Source organism: Zootermopsis nevadensis, unplaced genomic scaffold, assembly GCF_977971745.1.
Source record: "Zootermopsis nevadensis isolate Lab colony 2312 unplaced genomic scaffold, Znev_1.0 Znev_ptg000011l, whole genome shotgun sequence".
Classification (NCBI taxonomy): Eukaryota; Metazoa; Arthropoda; class Insecta; order Blattodea; family Termopsidae; genus Zootermopsis; species Zootermopsis nevadensis.
The window spans coordinates 1,768,475-1,794,309 of NW_028259143.1; the positions used below are offsets into that span (position 1 = coordinate 1,768,475).

At 38.8% G+C, this 25,835-nt stretch overlaps 1 protein-coding gene and 1 long non-coding RNA gene across 3 annotated transcripts in view; one reads left to right on the forward strand and one right to left on the reverse strand.

Annotated features, from left to right (window-relative positions):
• Positions 1 to 1,977: 1,977 nt before the first annotated feature.
• dyl (transmembrane protein dusky-like) overlaps positions 1,978 to 25,835 on the reverse strand; it is a 29,576-nt gene continuing 5,718 nt past the window's right edge. Inside the window, exons 1-5 of one of the 2 annotated variants that reach the window (XM_022060219.2) lie at positions 15,562 to 15,744; positions 14,612 to 14,697; positions 9,491 to 9,755; positions 8,530 to 8,764; positions 1,978 to 8,124 (exon numbers count right to left, since the gene is read on the reverse strand). In XM_022060219.2, the coding sequence (XP_021915911.1) occupies positions 6,792 to 8,124; positions 8,530 to 8,764; positions 9,491 to 9,755; positions 14,612 to 14,668 (1,890 nt within the window). In that variant the 5' untranslated portion in view covers positions 14,669 to 14,697; positions 15,562 to 15,744 and the 3' untranslated portion in view covers positions 1,978 to 6,791. Of the gene's footprint in view, positions 8,125 to 8,529; positions 8,765 to 9,490; positions 9,756 to 14,611; positions 14,698 to 15,561; positions 15,745 to 25,835 lie in introns of those variants that run through there. The other variant, XM_022060218.2, reaches the window with a different exon arrangement.
• Positions 17,691 to 21,854, forward strand: LOC110827997 (uncharacterized). The gene is made up of 2 exons (XR_015534664.1): positions 17,691 to 17,776; positions 21,317 to 21,854. It is a non-coding gene; the product is annotated as an uncharacterized LOC110827997 (long non-coding RNA).

The following is a 25,835-nucleotide window of genomic DNA, read 5'->3' on the forward strand; positions in this document are numbered from 1 at the left end:
GTAACTGACTCGGAAGTTTATTTTTTCAGGGCCATAATTTTCCTTGCAAAACTTTTAACATTCAACATTGAAATTTAAGGCGCGTAAAATACATCATTCGACAAATATAAGATTATATAAAATTGCCTAAATTATGTAACATTTCTCTTAAGGTGATAGATTTTATATAAATGTAAAAAAAATACTGTGGCATGTGACCAAGAAAAATTGCTAGAATTTCCAAAATCCCTGCAAGTGGTATAATTTGCACGACTGGTATCCTAAATTTATGTAAAGAGTAGGATGAAATTATAATAGTTTGCTATTAAATCGAAGTAAATGTATATGTAAATCAAAGCATCCCCTTACGCATTCCAATTTTGATACTTACATAATATGGTATCAAAATTCTCTGAAAATAGTTTTCACATAAATAAAGAATGGAAATAGTTTCTCCTATCAGCAGTATCAATTGTTTTAAGAATATTATTTTTTAGTTGCCAAGTTTGTTGAATATCAGAATGACACAATCACTCGAACCTGGGGGGGTCAGATAGTACGAGCGTGTCCACCCACTGGACCTGAAACCTTATTCTCCATGATAGGTGACTTGTTGTAATTAACAAAATACTGTAGTCATTTAAGAAACAACCTACCTTACCTCTTCTCGAAGCTCCCACCAAAATGTTGCTGGAAGTATGAACTTTGTATCTAGTAAATTATCATAACTGGCACATAACACACTCAGTAACTCGCACAAATGACAAAAATATGTTCAAACGTCTTTCAAGATCCATTTTCTTGTCTTCATACTTATGTACCACTTCTATAATTTGAATTTTGAAAACGAAAATCTAACCTAATCATAAGAACAACGCAGTTTTCAACTTCAAGTAACACAGCGCTTTCTCGATTATTGTCAATTGTCATGAGTTTACGTTCTGTTATTCTCTTCATAGATAAAAGGAATCTAACCTTTACTCCAAGATCTGAATAACACCCAAGGATTATCAAAATGTAACCATCACTTTCCTCCGGATTTTAATATTAACTAAACCTTTACATACCTAATCGAATATGTCAAAACTTTGTGAACCTCACGTACCATGTTTAACACTAGAAATTAGCAAACTAACCTGCCATCCATGATTTACGTCGGACATTTCGTGCCGAATGATGCTTCATATCGATTCATTCCTGCTATCGATTTTCAATGATCAATGTTCGATAGCGAAATGTAATAACAGAATCAATTTCTCGACGACAATGCGCCCTCTAAACAACCTAACATAACCTAAGTTAACCCAATCTTGTCGGAAGTAACCCAGCTTGTGGTGACTGTAAGAACGTACGTATTAACTCGTGAATGGTAAATATTCACCGTAATTTTGGAATGGGCACCGTACACTTTCCAAACTCTTCATGTCTCATATCCTGGGCCTTGAACTTCTCTACATGCGTTGTTGTTCTACGAGTAATATAAGGAATATGGGGTCAGAAAATGGTCTTTGTAGGTCGGGGGAGATGAATTGTGTGTTAATTGGCCCGCAGTACGGTGCAGTGTCCTGAATGTGGATCAGTTGGCCGTCCGTCCAGTTCACTGAAGGAGGAGACAGAGCGTGATACTTTCATATACTCGTCGTAAGTATCACGGCGATGAACGACAAAGACTTGCTCGATGGCAAGTGCTAATGAGCGACGCTTTCACACAGCTTAATTTTTACACAACAACACTCTTGTATTGTTACGTTCGAATAACACGTTTCGACTAATTATTGGACACCTTCAGTTTCATTTTATTCCGTACAGTTCACGAATGTTGCACATGCTGATAGAGAGACAAAGTTGTCCCCGATGCTAAGAGCATTTACTTAAGTCATCTGTATTTCCATATATACTGCCTGTCTGAGCAGTGAGTGCACTTAGTGTTTAATTTTATCAGAAATTTGGGTACTTTACAGGAGGGGGAGATGGTGACTAGAAACTGTATACACAGCGTATCAGCTTACCTTTAATGTATACAGTAATAAATCTGGCAAGGTTTATCAACATACAGAAAGACAGCAAATTTCACCAGTGCTTAATTCTAGCACTTTTAAAATTCACAGCTTTCCAAAATAAGTAAAAGTTAGGTTATGAAATTTAATTAAAAACTTCTGAATAGCTATAAATGTTTGATTTTGTGAAAATGAGGTTATGTATTAATATAGGTGGTTACCAATATTTCTGACGAACATACTGCTTCCATCCTACGACTATAAACTGGTAATATCCTACAAGGTCACACATCATAACCCAGTAGACTAGAATCCTTTGGTTCAAAATGACTGCGGCCATCTTGTGATACTGTGCATCAAAACGGGGGGGGAAATGAAAAAGAATTGCTCAGCATTCTAAAGATTACACCTGTACAATTAGGACAACGTTGTCTGAATAAATTATGTCTTTATAGCCTAATTGAAACATTATTTGCATAACCATTACACGTCTTGTCCAAGACTTGAACCTGTTCTAGGTCCATGACCTCGTTTCTGTTTCACTGAACGTGGACTGGCTACGGGGAAATAAAATTTTGGTACACAGCAAGAAATCAAACACACAACCTCTTAATGCCCATGTGGGAAGAAGTTAAAGTGGGTAATTGTGAGTACCGAGTTGGAAAATGTAGCATATTTTGAATAATGCAGAAACTTTCCATCAGTCACCTCCAAAACTTCGGTGAATTGTATATATAAACAAAAAAACAAGTGTATTCTGAACTGTAGTTTTCTTCGGGAGCGACGTTAAAGACCAGCGTAAGGATTTACAGTTCAAACTCTGACGAAAACGTGGCCACGACTGACCTCTGAAAGTTGCGTTCGTTCCTCCCCGAATGAATAAGTTACCACAGAACATTTTTATAAATTCTGAAGATCAGTTCCAAAGAATTATCTTCCCCTGCCATGCACTAGCGTTCTTCCACAAATCTAAATGTTTGGAAAGCACTGCAAAATTGAAATAAATATCTAACAATACTATTTTCATTACGACTCTACCATAAAACAACACAGAAAATACTTTGTCACTATTTATATGTTACAGGAAACATGTTCGCTACATAACAAACTCCATCGAGGAGAATTATCATCAAGAAGCCAACAGTCCGCCACCTGCCCCCTATTCTGGGCCGCACAAATTCAATCCATGTCCTCATGTTATTATTTTTAAGTCAATTTTAATATTATTCCCCCATCCCATCTCCAAGTTGTCTGATCATCAGGTTTTCAGATTAAAATTCTGTATGCATTTCTTATCTCTCTCATGCATCAAAAATGCAAAAAAGCTCCTCACCATGAAAAAATCCTCCGTCCAAGTCTTTAGATGACAAGTGAGAAAACAAACAATATATGAAAATCCACCACATGTCACAAGTTGAGTGGTTAGCACTCCTGATTCACATTCAGGAGATCCCTGGTTCAAAACTGCAAATGAAACCCGAATTCAAAAGCAGGGCGGGGACTTGGAAACACCAGAAAATTTTGTGTAAGAACTAGAAACAGAAAACCAAAGAGAATTTTACATACAACAATCAAAATAAAAGACAATTTCTTCAGTTACGTCAGTCTGCTTGGTACCAGATGTAAATATAACATAGATTTAAACATGTGTTCAGCGAAGAAATTACATTCGAAGTTTGAACTATGAATTTTCATAAATTCTACGAAGCGTAATTCAACTTTACCAGAATAACCGCGCACAACCGAGAACTCGAAATATTCATTAACATTTCCACTTCACAACGCTTCGAGCACATTTTTATAAAAGTTCCAAATTAAGTTGATATATTCTCGAAAATTTCATTAATACAATAAATTCACGCGTTAAATCATATTTCACGGTTCTCGAACTTACAAAACATGTACATATGAAAATTCAATAAATTCTTATATACGACCGCACAGTTGTTACCACCGCCAACTTGATATCAGTCTTACCACATCTTCTTCATGAAACACCATTTATATCAAATTATTTTCAAATTTCTTACACACAATTGGCCAGACTTATCAAACTTCTAAAATACCCAAGAAAGTTTTCCAAATGCCGCGTGCTCTAAATATAAATCACGATAATCGTAATCATCGTTAAAATATTACGGAACCAGTTGATGACGAACAGATATTTAATATTTTATCACATTCCTTGGTGACGGCAATTATTTTGCTTTTCTGCTATGAACGTACGAGTACAAACAAAATTCTTCTGAAAACAGAAAACATATTTTATTACATGATACAGAAATTATGTGCATTACAAAATGACTTATATATATTTGGAATGTGTGTAAAAAAATGTGGCCGATTTAAAGAAAATATAATACAATATTCCCAGTGTTCTTAAAAAAAAAAATGCACACGGTGGTTCTTAAATATAGACCAGTCTTACAGAAATATGTGAAGAGTTGCATGGTAAAAATAGCTTAAGTTACTATAAAATATAAAAAAATTAACTTAAGATACTACGTTTTATAAATTAAGGGAAAACGATTTTGATGCTTTATGTACGCTGAAGGAACGCGGACATGTCTTATCAACACCCTATAGTCTACAAACACAATCTACTACTTCTTTCAGCCATTATTTTTTTCACTTTCAAATTCCGACAGCTTAGTCGAACGCCATACCGCGACGGCAGTGTCGGCTTCACGAAACGCACCCCTCGACAGTTCAATAAATACATTTAGACAAACCCTTATTCCTTCTGAATGCAATGTAGAAGTGTACTATGAGCACTGAAAATGTTAAGTTGTGAGTGATATATAAATTAATAAATTAAAATGGTATAACAGTGATGGATATGAAGTTTCACGTATATCAAAGCCCCCTATATATTAAAAAAAAAAATTCAACTATCACCCCTCCCCCTCTCTCTCCTTCCAGCTTACGTCCATAATTTCAAAATTAAAACAACAACCGGGCGACACGCCACGTCCTTACGGCAGCGCGAAGATCTACGATAATAACTTCCGACATGTCGCCTACAGAGTAATCCAAAATTCACGCGAGTTAAGATATATATGTGTAAAATCATTAGGAACACAAGTCATTAACACTTTATATTGAGCGTGCTCACTAATTTTAATAATAACGTCGCGTGAATATTTTGTGAAATGTAATTTTCAAAAAAATAAAAAATAAATATTCTTGTAAACTACTACGTTTACATTTTGCTGGCACACACTCGCTCTACGACACACGATATTCTTTGAAAAGTCGATTGCTACTCGACGTGTCAAAAAATAGCCCACTTTCTTTATAGAACCTGAAGATTCATCACCATTCTCACAAAAGCCTGCCACCGGACTCTACCCCGAGCTAAGTTGCATCCAGTTCGCTCCATCGATTCCTATCTCCCTAAGGTCCATCTTAATATTATCCTCCCACCTACGCCTACTTTTTTGCTGGAATTTGAGGTATATTTTAAAAATATATTTACCATAAGAATATAACTATCTTTCGTTCTATTTGCATTGCCACAGCCTTCCTGGATATTGCAATTACTAAAATTCTTAAAGCTACGTAGTTCTATAATATTAGTTCACAGAACTAAGTTTGCTTCTCGTAAAAAAATCATAGAAGGCCGTGGTTAGGCAACACCTTAATAAATTCTTGTCTATAAAAAAAATAATTAATGACATATAAAGAGGGCTTAGATTTAAATATTATCAGTTCCACTGCTTAGGTGCATTCGCGACAATAATTTTTATATTAACGGTGACAAATTATGGGCCACAGACCGAAAATCATATATCACGTTACTCTGTGCTTTGTTTCGACAAACCGTCCGCTCAAGATGCCGTAATAAATTACTTGTTACAACCGCGCGAGCAATTTAAATTTACGATAATTTCAGAAAATCAGTTTTGGTTTTAAACGAGGTGTTCCGACGTTGGATCAGAATGCAGTAAACACACACAGATAACCAGGTAATACATTACCAACGGCACCCACTCTTCCCGATGGTTTAAAACGCCTGGCTACGGCTTCGTACCTTAACATCACTTAAGGCATCTTACATAACTTATGTTATATTATAATTAAAAAATGATGTTTTTAGGTCAATTACTATACAAAAACCTACTTTTTGACTTAAAAATACTGGCGATGAAACAATCTCTTACCATTATCAAGTTTAACCTAACTTTTATTTAGTTGGTAACTTGAACAGAACGTCAGGATCGCGTGAGGAATCCAAAACTATACGGTCGTGTTATTTTTGTTGTTGTTGGCAACTGATATCAACAGATCCGGCGTAAAGTACGGCTTGACGTAAGCGAAGTTTCATCACTGGGCCGTATGTCGTTGTCCTCACATAAAATAAGAGGTAAGTGATGGGTCACCTGGATATTTAAGTGACATAATGCCAATTAGCACTTCGTACCATTGAATTAACAGATATTTTAGGGCCATCTTGTTGATGTAGATCATGATTTTTTCCTGATTAACGAGTACTGTGAGTGTATACTAAATGAATCAGAGACATATAAAGTGGTTAGTCGCTATCGACAGTGATGTTTCAAGAACTTTTTATAAATCGCTGGTTTAACCACAGAAAAACCTGCAGATCAGACCGCACGTCACCCACTACGATAACAGAACGACATACAGCTAAACCGATGAGAACTCGCACGATGGGTAAAAACCTTGCACAATTTGAGACGACGATATTTCTCGACTTCACCGAAGTGTCTAAATTAGCAAGAATCAAACCCGGTTTACGTCAAGCCGTTTAATCGAAAGCTCTCTCGAGTCGTGCACGACGAGTCTTTTATTTCAGTTGGCAACTTTGACGAATTCTGCATTGTCATATCCGTGTGGCACAAATGTTGTGGTGGCTCCCTTCCGGTCGATAGCTCTCACTCTGACGAACAAGAACGCGGCGACTAGACATGCGATGACGAGGACCAGCAGCAGCATGACCAGACCACCGACGAAGCTGGGAACAGACATGCAGATGTGCTCTGAGTCAGGTGCCGACGTACTCGTCGATTGGATCACCACGGTCTCGTTGCTGGAGGCGCCGTTGAGTGCGAAGTTGACGTCTCCGGGCGCGACCACCTGAATTATGCGACTCGTGTTGACGTCTGTCATCTCTTGAGCTTCCCGTTTGTAGATGCGGGTAACCACAATTGTGCCGGTGCTACGGCGTCTCCTGGCACCTTGCAGTTCCACCTCCACTGAGCGGGGTCGCCCACCCAGGGTAGCCAGGTTACCCTCGATCTCATCCACAACACCACCCTTTCTCTTCACTGTGATGTAAGAGTTTTGGTGTCCTGGCAGCGGAGGCGGTGGCAGATGTATGTCGTTGGTGCTACCGGATGAGGAATGATGAGGAGCGGGTGACGATGGGTTTGGAGGGTTTGAGGTGGATGAGCTCTGCTGTGCTTGTGGGGCAGGAACAACGTCAGGTTTGGGTTCTGAGAAGGCTCCTGTGGGACCTGAGGGATGACGTGGGTCAGGGAATGCAGCCGGTGCACCGTACTCATTCAGTGGTGGCGGTGGTGGTGGTGGAGCACCGTAATCAGAATGCGTGCCGCCACCATCGAGAGACGAGGCAGGGGCTCCGTACTCCCCACTCAGCCCAGCACCGTGTAGTCCACCCAAACCGAGGGCTGGAGGTCCATATTCACCCCCGAAACCCACAGCTCCACACTTCGGCTCAGGGCAGTGGTACCTGCACACTTGAATCACACACTGGAAATGCACGTTCATGGAGTCCGGGAACTTGAACGCCTGGAAATAGGCAAATGAAACAACGGAAGCAGATGGACCGAAGTTCTTGATCTTCTGGAACTTGCTCATTATCTTGGGTCTCACGACGCAGCCGTACTGATCCACCAGTTGGATCGGGGCCCTCTTGCCGTCGTGCGCCACGCAGTTCCTCACCAGCATGTCGAACTTGCTCTCGTCGTCCTTAATGGCCAGCACCATCGTCATGGTCTGTCCTATCTTCACGATGCCCGACACTTCCGAAGCCCACGGTCCCTTCCCGACCTGGATCTGCATCCAGCACTGGAGGTTGTCGCCCAGGAAGTTGGCAGTGACCGCGTGTAGCATGTCCACTTGGAACGGTCGAAATGTCACCGCCTTCTCGTAGAAATCATACCTAACAAACATTTCGTGTTAGTCTGTTAAAACCTAACGAAGTGGCTGTCAAATTGTGGTCTGAGGGCTACTAGTTCGAGTCCTGAAGACAGGCTCGGAACAAAACACAATCCAGTCTGTGCAAATAAGCGCCATTCCTCCCAAAAATTGAGAAAATTGGTAATGACCTTGAAATTTTATCAGCATGAAGAAACACGGTGAGAAAGACCTACCAGAGGAGACACAGATAATAATATACATACGAATTGTGCTCTTCGATGTTGAGCCGTGTAATCCGGTAGATATTAACCGACGTTTCAGAGGCGACAGCGCTTATGATGGAAGCAGTAAGGACCTCTGAAACGTGGTATCTACCAGATTACACCGCGCAATATCCTAAAATACGGTCATTAAAATCGCTTCTCACCAAGTGCATCGTAATTTCCTGGCTTGGTCCCAGACTTCCTGGACGTACGGGTCGTATTGGATTATGATGGTGTTCTCGACGTAGCTGCCGCTAGGGGTGGGTGCCCCATATGCCCCTGCTGCGTTATGATTCGCCGAGGAGGACATCCCGCAGCTGTTTAGGTAGATCTCAAAGGTGGCGCTGAGGTGTCCCGTGCCTGGCTTAAGATGCACGCAGTGAGGGTCGCTGTAGAACCCTGAAGCACAAAAGCAAAGCCATCGATTGAGGGGCGAAGACTTCGGGACTGATACGAAAGATGGATAACATTTTGTGATTTTTTTAGCGTGAGTAACCACGAGAATAACTGAGTAACCTGAGCTGGAGTTTACGTAAGTCGGCAAGCAAAGATTGGATGAACGAGGATTTTAGACTGATAATACAATTTTACAGTCAATACGAAATGATTGGTATTTATGTTAGGTGTAACGTTAATATTCATGATCATAAATAGACGAATGATTCATTTATCGGTTAGTACATTTTTTCATTGATTTATGATCGATCCTGCGGTATTACAGCGATCGACAGTAGCAGCGAATGGTACAGAAGAAACGAGATAGAATGTGACTGAGAAATACATGACGAGAAAGTATTTTGGTGACTAAGAGTTATAAAATCTTGGGGGAACAGCCGAGTCAATTTGTAGCAGAAGTCCAACGTTCCCTGATGATGGAATCACGGAATGTCTCCGAAATGTTGAACAACTGCTCCAAACTGATGCGGTTGATTGCCCAAGGAAGAATTATAAAGTTCTATCGGGCACGTTAAAAAAAAAAGTTTGGTACCAAAATTACAAAATAATTTACCCTACATTTCGATTATTTTCTTTCGACAAATGTACTGCTAATTTTGTTTACGTACGAAATATACGCAATAACTTTTTGAGAGAGGGCATTTTGGTCTGGCGACAGCGAGGCCCCACCTTTGGAGAAGATCATGCCGTAGAACGGTCTGTCGAACTCGATGTTCACCCTCATGTTCGTCTTCTCGCACTGCACCTGCAAATGTTTGATCTGTGGCATGTCTGGGGTCGCCAGGGGCCACGACTCGTCTCCTCCCCCAATTCCCCCGCCGTGGGGCGGGCCATAAGCTGGTGGCGGGGGCAGATGGCTCGGGGGCCCGTATACCGCCCGGTGCTCCAGGGGCAGCGAAGCTGAGTCCACCAGCGGCGCATCGCTCCGGGCGCCCTACGAACAAACGACGACACCCTTTGACGTCTTCCTTTACCGCAAGTATCGACCATCTCCTCGAACGTTGCGCCGTTTACCGACGTTTCTACCATAACCATCATCTGGGCGACGGAAATTATGTAAACACCTCTGAAACGTCGGAAAATTTCTACCAGACTGCACAGTGCAACGCCCTGACGATGGAGGCAGTAAACACCTCCGAAACATCGGTGAATTTTTACCAGGATAATTGAATAACAGGTAGTCAACCACAATGTAGGAGGTTAAGAGGACAATCCGATATAGTAATGAAATTGGGAAAGTGGGAATTTAAAATTTAGATGAAAATCATTATTATTGATTCAAGAATATTTTAATTTACTGAAAATATCGATGTTGGTCTTTCGAGTAGTAACGTCAACCGACGTTTCAGAGTAATATACTTTCTCCATCTACCCACAAGTCCTCCTCACCGTGTTGCAACCTAGATGAACATCGATGAAATATTAAATTAACTTCATTATCATTAACTACGATTTGTGATTAATGCGACGAATATCATTACCTAAAACGACAGTGAACTTTCAAAACACAGGATTCTCTCGTGTTGTATTTCCAATCGGAATTCGTAATTTAAACCATTACAGAAGTAGAAAGTTCTGTTTCACAAATATCGCAACACACAAATGTTACCCACATTACAGACTGTACGTAATTATCGCAAGTTTCGGAAACGTTTCACCATCCTTACATTTTCCAGTCATATCACATTTCTACTAAGCTATAGACCTGATGATGGCTAAATATTAGTCGAAACATGTAGTCTAACACCAAAGACAGACACTTTTACATTAATTTAAAGTGTGTTAAAAAAGAGACATGTGAATATAAAATAAAATTCAAGAAAAGTTTTGCACTAGATATAATTATCCCATACTGGGTCACAGTTAAGGCTTCAGACATAATCAACATTTGTATTTTTTGATGATTTGATGGTGATAAAAATGTTTGATGGTAACGCAGATCATTATTGGATGAAAAATGGCTGACAAATACGGTAATTAAAACACGCATTTTAAGTTTACGATCTCAGCTTCTATTAACTGACGTGGTTTTCAGTATTCATGTACCACAAATGTAAATTTTAGTCGACAATCATTTAACGACAGGCATTGTTGTCCCTACTGTAATAAAGACCGTGTTTTCGGAGCGCCTTATGTTGTGTTTACAACTGCCCCAAAGTAACTCACCTCCTAACCTACATTTATTACTAGCTGTGATCTTCCTTACGTTACAACTTCCGGTTTTGGCTTTTGTTTAGTGCCTCGCGTTATGTTTTTGTTCTCTAATATCACACACATTTGCAGCACGGTCACAACAATCACACGTAAGTACCTTTCCATAACCTCAATGCCTCAAGAAGTTTAAAAGACTCGACAAAGATTATTATAACAATTGGCTACATCAGAATGTTAAAGAATAGTGTACGATTTAATGCATACCGGATTGTTACAAGTGTTTTTAGATCTCGACATTTTTCAATTTATAAAATATTTAACACGTAAGTAACAAGTTTAGTTGCAAAGGAGAGAAAATTTGAGACTGAAGAAGGCTGTTTTCTGGGTTGTAACACCATGCTGTCTGTAAGCAGTTTACGAACATTTTAGAGGTGTTTACCGTCTCCATCATCAGAGCAATGACCAGCTAGTTATTATTAATAATTTTATTTATTGATTTCGCTGTGACGACATTATACGAGGTGCGATCAGAAAGTTTCAAGACTGCGCGTATAAAAACCCGTACACTTATCTCAGGTATTAAATTCATCCATCACCCTCGAAGTAGTTCCCCTGGGAGTGAACACAACGATCCCAGCGCCGCTGCCAAGACTGGAAGCATCCCTGGAAATCTTTCTTTGTCAGCCTGTCAAGCACCATCTGCGATCGCACCTCGTATTAATTTAAGTACTGTGTAAGTCGATAGGTTATTTTATGTTCCTGTTATCTTTGGTCCATAATTGTCCTCGGTACTTAGTTTTAAAACACCCTCGATCTGCGTTTTTCTTCAAAATAGGGCATCAAAGTGTTTTAGGATACGTAAGAACCATAACAATGAAGTAATTGTTGAAATTACAAACGCTACCATTTTTCGAAACTATTCAAAGATCATAGCTCGAAAAGACGTAAGTTTCAAAGACCCTCATAAACACCAACTTAAAAATGGGGGAGAACGTACAGACCATGGATTAGCGTGTCTTAAATAAGATGATTAATTTCAAGCGATTAACATGAACGAGTGCACATAATTATAAAGTCATTTCTTTTCATGATGCAATACCAACTTGCGTATTTCACACTTCCTACTCTTAAAATGCGGGAACCCATATGACCAGGAACAAGGGGTGGTCCTTGGTTCACTGACCCCGCGTAAATATTACCACTACCACGAAATTTTCTGACTCTGATGAGTTATTTAAGGTCAATGGAACAGATACTGTGATTATGTGGAATTAAATAATAATTTTAAAATAAATAGGTTATATAACTACGACGAACCAAATATCACGGTTATCTTACGTAGATCGATAAATATCACAAAGGTTATTTAACGACAATACATCAAATACTACACACTTAAAGACCAAAATTAGGGGTTATTTCAACATAATGAATGAAACAAGTTACTTTTTGAGAAGCTGACAGTCGCTAATATAGTCAATAATCTGTCAGCAGAAGGTTCATTCGACATTATAGGGGCCAGCAAGAATTTGTATAAAAATTTAGGCTTATATTAATTACTGTTAAAATATTTATTCCGAGATGGTCTTTCAACAGCCACGACGAAACGTCCGAAATAAATCAACTATCAGACGCTCCCTGAAAAATTAATATTAAAACAGTGGACGGCGATATGGGGGTGCCCGCATGTCATAACTGAAACTGCGATGTTACATTATTTAGGTCAATCGACTCATCTCATTTCACTCGCGATTTCAACTTCCGGAATGTTAACGTGAAGAAACATGGTCCTTCGGCGAACATCAGATTCGTCAAAGTATTCTGTCCGTGTCCTACTGTGTTATGACGTCCTGTACAGACCCAGTGTTTCGGAGAAATATATCGTTTCCATCTACCAAGACAATTTATCTACGTCTCAAATATTCCTTCGAGGTCTTACGACATATCCCACCGATACCCACCATCCTTAGCCTAATCACAGTTTTTAGTAACAACGCAAATTATTAAAGTTAATTGTTCCCCTGTTAACTTCCTCGCTCTTACGAACATTCTCAACGGAATTCTAACCTCAATGAGTGCATGTCCGTTTGTCACGAAACGCTGCAGACTGTCCTATTGTTACAAATGGAGAATGGACGTGTTCCATTTCTCTCGTACAAGTGTAAGGTGAGAAAGAGAGAAAGCTCCAATAGCCAGGCGCGCATTGATACATGTGTAACAATGGCGTACAACTTGTTCTCCGAGGCATGAGTTGTGTTTCTTGTTAACAATCCATTACCATTCCGTGTCTGTTCTTCGTCATAAGTCTACTTCCATCACATGAACGATCTTCAAAATGCATTTGAAAGCGCGTTTCACAATGAAATAAACTACATTTAACAGACGCTTTCTAATTCCTGTCAGACTGCATCCAACTCAGTCCTTATTGTGAACTTAATATTACACAGATAAGTGTTCCATTGTTAGTGGCCAACTGTCCCATTATTAAAAATTAAACACGGAACAGGTCCAACGTCTGTGAATCTCCATTTTTACTTATATAAAAACAAAAGAATAAACGTTCACTTGACACCAAAAAATCAACAAGTGCTACCAACTTGTTAAATCAAAATCAAACACCAAACGTAGCAGGTAATAATTTTACGTCAGCAAACTCAAGCAAGACATACGTTAAAAGCTTTACCGTTACAACGATAATAATAACTTAAGCATAAGATACATGTACAGACACACAACATTCTTCCATTAGGACAAAAACTCCGTCAACAGCGTTACTATGGCAACGGCTATAACAATGTATACAAAACGGATATCCTCTTATTAGGCTAATATAATAATGATTCATAGCTCCTCGGGGGGGGGGGGGTGTTGCGTTTTAAAATCTTGAGTAAGAAACTAATCTAACCCCCTCGAAGTCATTTGTCAAGCCATTTGTTTACTCGGCATTGTTGTGTTGGTACAACAATGCCGAGTAAACAAATATAACGTAACATTGTTTGTTTGGCTACAAATTGGTTGACGACAACGGTGAATCAGAAATTTTTATAGTAGAAAAGATCTATTTATTTGTTAATTCATCTACGTTTTGACTGCTTACATATTTAGTTAATTAATTTAACAATAACAAATAAGCAGCTTTCCAACGATCAACCGGAGAAATAATTACGTTACTAAACAACACAGATATTAGCAAATCCAAGGCATTATGGGAAATCAGAGATTAGGGGAACCGCTTACAGTTGTTGACGCCCCAAAAAGCCTTAAGTCATAAAATAATAACATTAAAACTGTTTTAAAAGTCGAATAGGAATGTCAATCTAAATGCTAAGAAAGGAAAAACTGGTTTCAAATGCCATTACAAGCCGACCTCATAAAATGTAGATTTCTTGGCGCGAAAGCTAACTGCATACTTCAGTGTGAGAGTCGCGGATGCATCGCTGATGGCGAAAACCGAATACAAATGGAAAACAGCCTTTATTTGAAATTTGGGGCTCGGGATCTGAAGTCGAAATTTTATTAAATGTAAAATGAAACTTATCTATAACAGATATAATGCTCAAGGCATGAATTAAATCACACTTAAAACGAATTATGGAAATACAGATATAAACTTAAATCCAGTTCTTTTTAACTCACTTCAAGTAGCAATAATCCGAGAAGACATATTGTAATGTAGTGTTTCATCCTCTTCATATCGCCTGAAGATGTCTCGTACGTCAGTCCTGAAAGCAGAATTGGTAACAGTTGAAGGAGACGGTTTTGATCCAGTAAAATTTTGTATTTTAACCTCTCAATGCAAATGATTAAATGTATCACGTGCTTTGCCATAAAATTATACATTCTAACCACAAAATATACTTATGTTTTTTTATATAATACTTAGAATAAACGGTGATTAACGTCCCACAAAGTATTAACCATCTTTGAGGTAGAACAGAATAGATAAGCTTTGTGCTTAAAGCGTCGATTGTTTTCACGTTTTAAGGTAGTTTTATTTATCATAAACGACAATCCTGACAGAAAATAACTAGTGAAGATGGAAGTAATATATTCCTCCGAAACTCTGGTATGTACCAACATGGCGTCACAACCTAGATCAACATCTGTTGTTTGCCGCGAAATGCAAATGTACTCACTCTCCATAATGGTAAGACTACTAACCATTGTTTAGAGTATCCTGGTCCTCTATGGCAGTGGTATTCAACCTGGGGTACGCGTACCCCCGGGGGTAACGCGAAGACATCTTAGGGGGTACGTGAAATTTTAAAAAAAATTATTTTATGATAAACACTGAATAATCAGTAATGTAATTTGTTTAATTTATTTTAGATGTAGATTATATACTATGTATAACTTGAATTATACACCAACAACTTTGGGGGTACAAAGTTGAAGAGAAATTATATCTGAGGGTACGCGAACACAAAAAGTCGAATACCACTGCTCTATGGAACCCAAAGGTCCACTGCCGTTTCAAAATATCCCGCGCCTACTGATTCTAGTCCACCAACCCCCAATCCAAGATTAATTTTAATATTATCCTCCCATCCAACACTAGGTCTCTCCACAGTGAACAGTATACTTACCTGCAATACAAATTGAAAACACATTTGTTAGGTTTATCGCCTTCCGTACACTCCGGTTGTAAAAAAAAGTCCGGAACACCCGGCTATAAAAACATACGGACTTCGCTACTCGATTGTTTGAATATCGTATCTTATCGATCTATAGATCTTTGCACCACGGAACCTGATGAACTACTAACAACGAAATTCCTGTCTCGTCGAAACATTTTTATGCCGACCCAGAAAGGTAATAGCGTCTTCCCCCACCTACCCCCCCCCCCCCCCCCAGGACCCCGCCAGAGTCAACCAGTCTAAAAAGTGAAGCCCTCTATATGAAAGTTTCAGAATTGTGTGTCACCGTATCACTGTGTCGGAATTGGTGTGCGTCAGAACCATTGCAACACTTTGCCTTATGACCCACTGGGTCGTAATGTTTCTTTCTCATTTGAATCGATGATTCGTGAACAGATGTCTTCAGGAAGTTGAGCATGACAGCTAGGAACACAGCCCTCATCGTCTGATACACATACGTAAACTGACTCCCTCCAGGACATATTCGTATTTCTTAAAATAGTTTTCCCCGCTCTGGTGGAATGCAGTCTTCCAGCTTGTGAACGAACATGAAAATATCAGCGAACCAACAACCCAAAATACCATGTTCCACATTTTCACTACCGTAAAAATCTAAAATCTCAACAAAAGTCTAAAGTCTTAACCCTGTCTGTCTTCTGGGTTGTAGTTATGAGACTCATCGCCCTGATGATGGAGGCAGCAAGGACCTCCGAAACGTAGGTAAACTTCTACCAGACTACACGGAGCTAAAACCCGGAAGACAGCAATCTTCGATAATAATAAATTCAGTTTAAACACGTAATTAAACAAAATTAGATCGAGTAATCGCGAGTCACATATGGAAATTATTTGTATATAACTCTTGAACGCACGCTTGCCGACATATTACACTTTTGTTCTGTTTAATTTAATTCTTAAGATATCAAAACGTTGGGTACTAAAGACAGATCACTGGAAGGGCTACAGTAAACGACATCCTTTCTCTCATACCTGTCAAAATTACTTAATATTCTTACAGAACATGATCAGAAACAAAGCGAACACACATCTGCAAAGTTATAAGCGATTTATTCACAAAACATATTCCACAGACGTGAAGCACGCAATTTTGAACCTTATTCCACTCCGATAACGCCATACGTATTACATAGAAATGGTACCTAATCCAAAGGCGAAACCGATTTCAAAAGGGGAACATCGCTGACCTACTAAACGTCTGAGCCCGAGGGCTGACCGACTTTTCCCCTCCACCATGAGTCCGCCTTCACACTTAGTGACGTAACAAAGTCCCGTTACCCGAGAGTCTCCCTCTGTTATGGGATACCATTATGAATTCCGGTCCCCCCCCCAACATTCTTTTTTTTTTCCTTTCTTTCTAATTTCCACACCGGATACCAGACGCATGGCAGCGTTCGAATGTAGAAAAAGGTACTCTGTAATTTCGTCAGGTAACATTTCGCCTTGGTTGGGTAACACAAAGTGGCGGACGTACAACCTTCCTTGAGGACAAATTGAAACCGGGAACAGCTCACGACCTTGCGAAATATTGCCGAAGGTACGAGATCAGGTATCACGGTGCGTTGTTCACCCGAATAAACCCGAAATACAGCGAAGTTCGATGAAAGCTGACAGCGATTAATTCAAACCCAGAGATATACCTGTGTTTCTCACCCAAAGAAACTGTACCTACATAGCTGTAAACCAGGCCTTTCTTTACCTGCAAAGTGGTTATAAAGCTACGTATCCTTTCCTATCGTAAAAAAAAAAATCTGTATACGAGGCTGTGGGGTCCGAAGCGTCAGTCCTGATACATTCTGCCCATATCGAGAATCGAACCCCCCTTTGTCCAACCAATTCATCGATTCTTTCAGACACCTGACATGATTCTTATATAACATTACAAAATTATGTTCGCGGAAATTAATGTTTCTGATGGATCACGAGTCAATTCCTACTGGTTAAACCAGCAGATAACCACCTGTTACTATCTGGGGCAAATTGCCTGTCTTACGTTAACAGTTGCTAGGTTACATCCGTTATTTAAACGTGCGTTGCCTAGTGATAAACGCAGAGAACAACCAGAGACTCCTGTTACATTAGAAAGTTCGCTTAAGAGGACCTCTATATCAGTCCGACAACCCGCATCATTAGTCCTAGCGAACATGTGAGTATCGACGTATCATTATGTCAGTCTACGACAATTTCTGATGCACTTTCACTAGGGGTGCCACGGTTAGGAATTATTACAAAAAGTTGTCAGTGGAACCACGGTTCCGGAGAATTTGACGTAAATACGTCTATACAGAAAGAAAGTTTATATATTGGCTTTATTCTAAATATTTCCTTTATACCTGCTTTACAATTGAGTAAAGTTTGATTAAGACATTGCTTATTTAACTTCAATTAGTAAGGCTTCAGATGGGTCTGTGATAGATGAATGTAATGTAAAGTAATGTAATGTAATGTAAGGTAATGTAAGTTAACTATGTAGGTAACCATTGTTGTTTATTTGTTGATAAACACATGACGTTTCCAAGGTAACATAACAATGAAGTTACACTTTTTCGTTATATTTTTGCCGAATGACACTGACCCTAAAATATAGACGTATTTACGTCAAAAAAAAAATAACAGGCAGCTAGTTAACGCTAACAAACTCTGGCTGACTGGACCTGACTAACGATGCATTTTATTTGATCAGTTATGCTGTGTTAACGACAACGAACAATGAAATATCAATTATTTATTTTAATTCGTCTGATCACAATATAATTTTTATTTAAAATTTCTTATAATTAAGATAATAAAATATCATTCATGTTCCATATCGATTGATCGATTTACAACATCACCAAAAAAACTACAGAAATCATAATTGAGTTTTAAGTTCTTAGATATATTTTACACCTGATGATGGTTTTATAAAAAACCGAAACATGTTGTGTAAATGTTCCGAAATGTAAATCGATCAATCGATATGGAACATGAATGATATTTTATTATCTTAATTATAAGAAATTTTAAATAAAAATTATATTGTGATCAGACGGATTAAAAATAAATAATTGATATAATATTCACAATATGACGCAATTACACTATCTTATGAACAATGAAATTTAAAAAAATAAAAATATTTTTCGTGTTTCAAAGTTTTAGCAGGGGTAACACGGTTAAAATGAACGCTCCTCACCTGAATAATCTTCTGACAAGGAAACGTTTGCACACAGTTCTGTGTTACGCAACGCGCGACCTACTTTTTCTGGTGCAACTCCACAGAATTGTCACATGGATAAACAACAGTTGTGAGAAAATATCCTAAAGGTTGGGCAAAATCCTTTGTCGAGAAGCTGATGGTACGACTACTTTCAGCTCAAGAAATTTCCCGCCATGAATGGCTCATTACCGTGCTCACAAAATCCCGCCACTGGCGTCTATCCTTACCAAGATAACAGATTCAAACCTAAATACGAAGGGAACACAAGGAAAGAAGTAACAAGATAATACAAAATTTTATACGTTTGTGAGTAACATGAAAAATATGATCTGTCACAAGGCGTTTTTCATGTTACGAAGACGTAACCTTTTTATTTATCCGAGAATCTGCTTTAATAGAGGATACCAGAAGATCCACGGCGGTCTAGCGGTTAGAACGCTGGCCTTGTAATCCTGGAGGTCTCAGGTTCGATTCCCGGCGGTGCCCGAATTTATAACTTGTGTTGGGCAAGGCCGTGGTCTAGGCAACACGGAGTTTTCCTCCGTGGCATCCCAACAATTACTCCATTCACACACAGAAGAAGGCAATGGCAAACCACTTCTGGATCATCTGCCAAGAACGTATATGAACAGGTCCCAGTCCGAGAAAAGGATGGAAGGATCCTGTTCATATGGACCTGTCGTCAGACAGAACACTAAATAATATATATAATAATACCAGAAGATGAGTTGCTGGTTCTTGCTCCAGACAAACATACACGCGGCTTCTGTTGGTTTTGTGGATGCTGAACGATCTTCAACGAGGACAACGAACGACAAGTGCTACTTACATCGCCGGAAAACTTAAATTGTTAAGCAAACATTTATCTTATTATGTTTGGTCGGAATATATCCTAACCTCATTAAAAACTCCGTCCATTCTGAGAAGGGGGACTCCGTCTGGGCCTACGTTAAGTCGTGCTACTGGTCCCAATATAGAATAGACAGAGTACAGCGTTATTGGTACTCCCAGAAGTCACGTGTCTTGTTTCTAGACCGATTTTAAAGACGAATGAGTAAAAACTTCGATATTTGTTTCATTAATCTAAGAATAACGTACTCTGAAAAGACGGAAATGAAGGGATGTTTATGAACGACCGACAAAATGGAGAAAAAATGGTGTTGGTTATTTTTTCCGTTCCAGAATTCGCTTAGAACCGAGAGCTGGATAATTTTTTTTTAAATGTTTACACAGAAACGAGTAAAATCCAAAAGGAAAGATTTGAAAATTTTCAGGGCGGTAACGATTATGACGATAAAGTTATTTCGAATTCTGGGATCGTGTAGACTGATCGTAGATGTCAGCCGACGTTTCGCAGAAGCGTACTGTCTCCATCTTCAAGGCAGAATCAGCCCACACGGCGCCAGACACCAGAAGATCACCACACAGAAAGCCAAAGTGGATAAAATAATAACAGGATAATATTAAAAAATATATATAATGGGACTGGTGTGAGTTGTGGATTGGATTTATATGGCAGGCGACAGGGTCTACTTGGGGTAGGGTGGGGTGGGGGCAATAAACCTTCAGGTTCCGTGAAAGAGGGAAATTTCTTGACTACCTGCGGCACTATCAGCTTCTCAAGGAGGGCCGCTCAGTGGAGTTATTCAATTAGCAGCAGAGCAGAGAGGAGTACTCAGACCTGCTCCATTGACACAGTCAGCTTGGTTTCAATCTGAATCCACTTGCTCATCAGTACTACTGACCTTGATACTGCAAACCTGTCCCGAAAGAACATTCTGAATCTACTAACGAAATTCGGACAAATTTATCGAGCCTTTAAAGCCCAATGCACCACAAATAACTCTGCATTTGCGTATTAATGGATTTCGTGTGATTCTCGTCATAAACAGGGGCTGTTTCCGCGAATAACACGATATAAGTTTTCAAATGCTGGGACATAACACTCGTATAATGAAAGAACCGTATATAACATCTCAAGTTTAATCAAAATCTGTCAGATTATTAAGAATACGCGTAAAAAGTCTCTTTAGTGTTCAACAATAGTACCTGGTGTGAGTCCATTGCACGAAGTTGAACGAAATCGGCCGATGTATCAGTTAGTGGAAACAGAACAACACTAAATAATGCCAACATAAATCACACCGCGGTTTCCACGTTCTTTAAGAGAAATGTCCTTTATGTTTATCCATGAGAAACCACAATGAACCTAGTGCACATACTCTGAAATACAGAAATCATACACAATAATACAGAAAGAAAATTTGCAGGAACTATGTGGACCTATTCTATGATACAAACAGCCCTGAACGTACTTTCTCATGTTAAAATTACTGTAATGATCCCATTGTTAACAGAATTACGCGAAATTCCCTTCTCATTATATTGTTCCACTTTCTAAGAAAGACGTAATTAATTTATAACTAGTGTGGCAGCACTGTAATAATTAAAACGGTTCTGTATGTCTGCATCCATTGTTGGTTACAGGTTTGGTCCGTTTTACCCCCCAAGTTCCAGCCTGCTAAGTCGACATTGTCACGGCCGCCTAGATGCATCCTGTTTAACTGGGACATTTCAAGAAACAGCTGAATGCTACGCTGGTACCAAGTCGTAAATATTTCGTTTCGTCTTTCAAATGTTTCGCCTTTTAGATTAAGATCTTATCTAACACAAATGGAGGAAATTCTAAGCACGTTCTGACAAATGAACATTTAGCAGAATGATAATCACTGAAATATCACGGGAGGTTAACAAACCGTTTTGATTTGACACAAATACCGCGTATTTATTTATTTATTTATTTCCTTTCTCCAAATCAATTAACCGGACACAAGAAATAAACATAATAAAATCACAGCGACCCTCTGAAGTCAGAAACTTGTGCAAATAATATTTAAGAATTCAGGTCGCACCGAAAAGAAAACACTACACTTCACCGTTACAAACATCAGCTTGGTTAACGCTGTTTACGGAAACAATGGCTGCCGATTTCTGAGAATCATACGAAACCCCCCCCAAAAAACAACAGATTATGTGGGTAAAACACAGTTTCTCATCCCCGGGGAACAGTCAAACGCGTAGTTTTCCCCAGTAACTTCCAAACGAGTACCGCAATCATAATTTCAGCTGAATAATAGGAAAAAAAAACATAAATTAACGATAGTGATCACTTCTACTGACGTGGTATGTACCGACGTCAGCCAGCCGTCTGAGAGCATGGCAGGGAAACCCAATTAGACTTCCTAGAAATAAAACAGCATCCGATACATGTCTCGTCTGGCCGTGCGTGGCTGTCCAAAGATTCAGATCCAAACAGACAAATGACGACACAAAGCGCGACATTGCTTTAGTATTTAACCTCTGTTTATATATATTTCTTTCTATAGTGAATTCAGTTATTAATATAAATGTGTAATGTGCAGCGAATTTCGTAAAAAAACGCCATCATACGGCACTGACATATTTATTAAATGCCATATATTATATATTTAATTAATTTATTTATTCTGAATTTAAACGGTAAGGTTTTAGAACCACCAGTAACTTTCACAAAAGAAATGTGTTTTTTTAAGATGGCAGTATTCTGGGATGTAGTCAGGTGGATACCCACCGACGTTTCAGAGGAACTTACTGCATCCAACATCAAAGTAATGGATGAATGATTCAATATACACCAGACTTCATAGTGCAATATTCCAGGAGACAGCAACCTTCATACTCGTTACCGTAAGAAACTTAAATCTCATCTCATATTTAATTATTCATTGATGACTTATTTAACGACGTCATCAACAGATAATAGGACGATTTTTAAATAATGAATTGGAAGGGATATGGTAGGAAAGGTACGCTGCCTGAAGGGACTGGGGATAACCATGAAAACCGTCAGACAGTTCGAGATTTCAACGGGGAACCTGTCGGAGACGACGCTGGGTAATGAGAGAAATAAATTGCGTGACATTCGTTGATCTTAAAATTAAGACTACCCGTGAAGAATGACGGGAAAATACAAGTTACCATACGTATTATATCACAAGGGTCAAAATCCCTTAACACGAAATGATCAGCCACCGATGCTTATCACATGGATAGCTAAATGCAGGATTTATACAGCATGTCCAACAAATTGCAACATCGTCATTTCAGGTGACCTACACAAACCACAAAGTCCCATAATTTAAAAAAAAAAAAACGTAATTTGTTTGTGCATATTTTATTTCTATGCTGTTAATATTTCATGAAAACATGTCATTTTCTTTTAAAATTTAATTTTCAATTTAACACGATTATATAAGCGATAATTATATCAGTGAGATCTTTGTGCCATGCAGTTGGCAACAGAGAAACAAACAGGTTTCTCTCTCTCTCTCTCTCTCTCTCTCTCAGCTTGCTCGTGTACTACTTTTCGATCTGTTCTATGCTTGTTTACGGAAACAGCCATTGGAACTACTTACTACGTATCCATACGACCATGATCTTTCTCTGGGCCATCTGGACGATGGCTGCTTGATCGTTCACTCGTAACACTTCTTTGCCCGATGTTCTTATTCTCCACACACGATGCAATTTATAGTTAAGTGTGGACTGATACAGATATGCTCGTCCCAGTTAAATCAAGATTATACGAACTTTCTACTTACATGAATTAGGCTGTGAAATTCTTCGCGTATTTTACAAAATTTCGCGCCTGAGTTGCCAGCACTGCTGATTTTTATTCTGGAAATCCCCCCCCCCTCCCAACCCACCACCCGATTATAACCTCGCCAGGATTACCAGCTACCTTGATATTTATACCGATTTCTCCCAGATTTTCCAATGCAAACTTAAAAAAATACGACCAAAGATCGTGCAGATGCGCCGTGAATTCAGTCTACCAGCAACACTCCCATTATTTCCCAGATTAATTTATTTTACACTGAAAGGAAATATTGGTCAGTCGTATGTGGTTCACGGGTTGTGGATTGAGAACCCTTGTCCCAGAATCAACGACAGTTTTTCACTAGTTATCGGTACTTTTATAAAGGGGTACCAACTGAAGACAATAGTCTTAAATTGTGAGTGGATAATAAACTGGACTACGCAGTGGTGAAGGGACTTGGAATTGCGAAACATTCACCAGGACAAGGAAGGTGTCAAACTGGAGGATATTTACTCTCCTTTATAATAAAAAAATTCCCCACGTGGAAGGGGGGAAAAAATGTAACGGTACATGATTTTTTTAATTTCGTTCTAATGTCGTCACCTGCCGAGCGAAGTGTGCCGAAGTTAGCCGAATGAAACCGAATGTAATACACAGCAATAAGGTGAAGGAACGGCCTTCCGAAGAAGAAGAATAAGAAGAAGAAAAATGCGAAACCGTCCACTTGACACACTGACTTACTTCCTTATTCTTCCGAAATCACACGCAGATTATTAGAAAAATCATTAATGATACTGCATGTTCGACTGACACCAGAAAAATTTTACCCTTAAACTCATTACATTTAACGAGCTTTCAAGTTCTTATGGCAGCAAATATGAATTTACTAAAAAAAATACCTGAGTCAAAACGTTTGGATCGTCAGATTTCGAGATTAAACCGTTTACAGCTGAGCTAGTTCACTCAGTTACTAATATACATGCACATAACACACCGGTAAGGACTCATTTTAACATTTTATAACACTGTATTTGTCCACAAAATGTATTATGGGTTTGGTATGAGTCCCTATAATGAATATAGATTATTTCCCTAAACAGAATTAATCAGATCGTCAGATTTCGAGATTAAACCGTTTACAGCTGAGCTAGTTCACTCAGTTACTAATATACATGCACATAACACACCGGTAAGGACTCATTTTAACATTTTATAACACTGTATTTGTCCACAAAATGTATTATGGGTTTGGTATGAGTCCCTATAATGAATATAGATTATTTCCCTAAACAGAATTAATCAGATCGTCAGATTTCGAGATTAAACCGTTTACAGCTGAGCTAGTTCACTCAGTTACTAATATACATGCACATAACACACCGGTAAGGACTCATTTTAACATTTTATAACACTGTATTTGTCCACAAAATGTATTATGGGTTTGGTATGAGTCCCTATAATGAATATAGATTATTTCCCTAAACAGAATTAATCAGATCGTCAGATTTCGAGATTAAACCGTTTACAGCTGAGCTAGTTCACTCAGTTACTAATATACATGCACATAACACACCGGTAAGGACTCATTTTAACATTTTATAACACTGTATTTGTCCACAAAATGTATTATGGGTTTGGTATGAGTCCCTATAATGAATATAGATTATTTCCCTAAACAGAATTAATCAGATCGTCAGATTTCGAGATTAAACCGTTTACAGCTGAGCTAGTTCACTCAGTTACTAATATACATGCACATAACACACCGGTAAGGACTCATTTTAACATTTTATAACACTGTATTTGTCCACAAAATGTATTATGGGTTTGGTATGAGTCCCTATAATGAATATAGATTATTTCCCTAAACAGAATTAATCAAATCAACGTTTAAATACGAACATTCCCTTGTATCGACAAACCCTGAACGCTGGTAAACATAAACGGCAAGTTAGTCTACTTCCACGGAACAAGCATGCCCCCCCCCCCCCCGGAGGCCTGTACCAACGAGCTTGTTTAAAGCGACTAGAAGTTCCCGGATGCAAAACTAAACTCATCTTGCTCTTACAATAAATTATCTTATAATCATAAGCGTTGTGGAAAGAATTGGAAAGAGATGGCCCGATCTTCAATAACCTCTTTATCATATTCAGTCATTCAAATTATATTAATTTTATTTCAGCCTTGAAGAGTGTTTTACTTCTTCTAAACCCAGTAACGAAGAAGGAAGGATAGGAGTCGAAAGATACGCTCCAACGTCAACCAAACAAATTTTTACGAGTAAGAAAATAATTCACATAACGCACTTAAAAAAATCCAAAAACAACACATACGAAGATGTCATGTAATCTCGTATAAATTAACCGA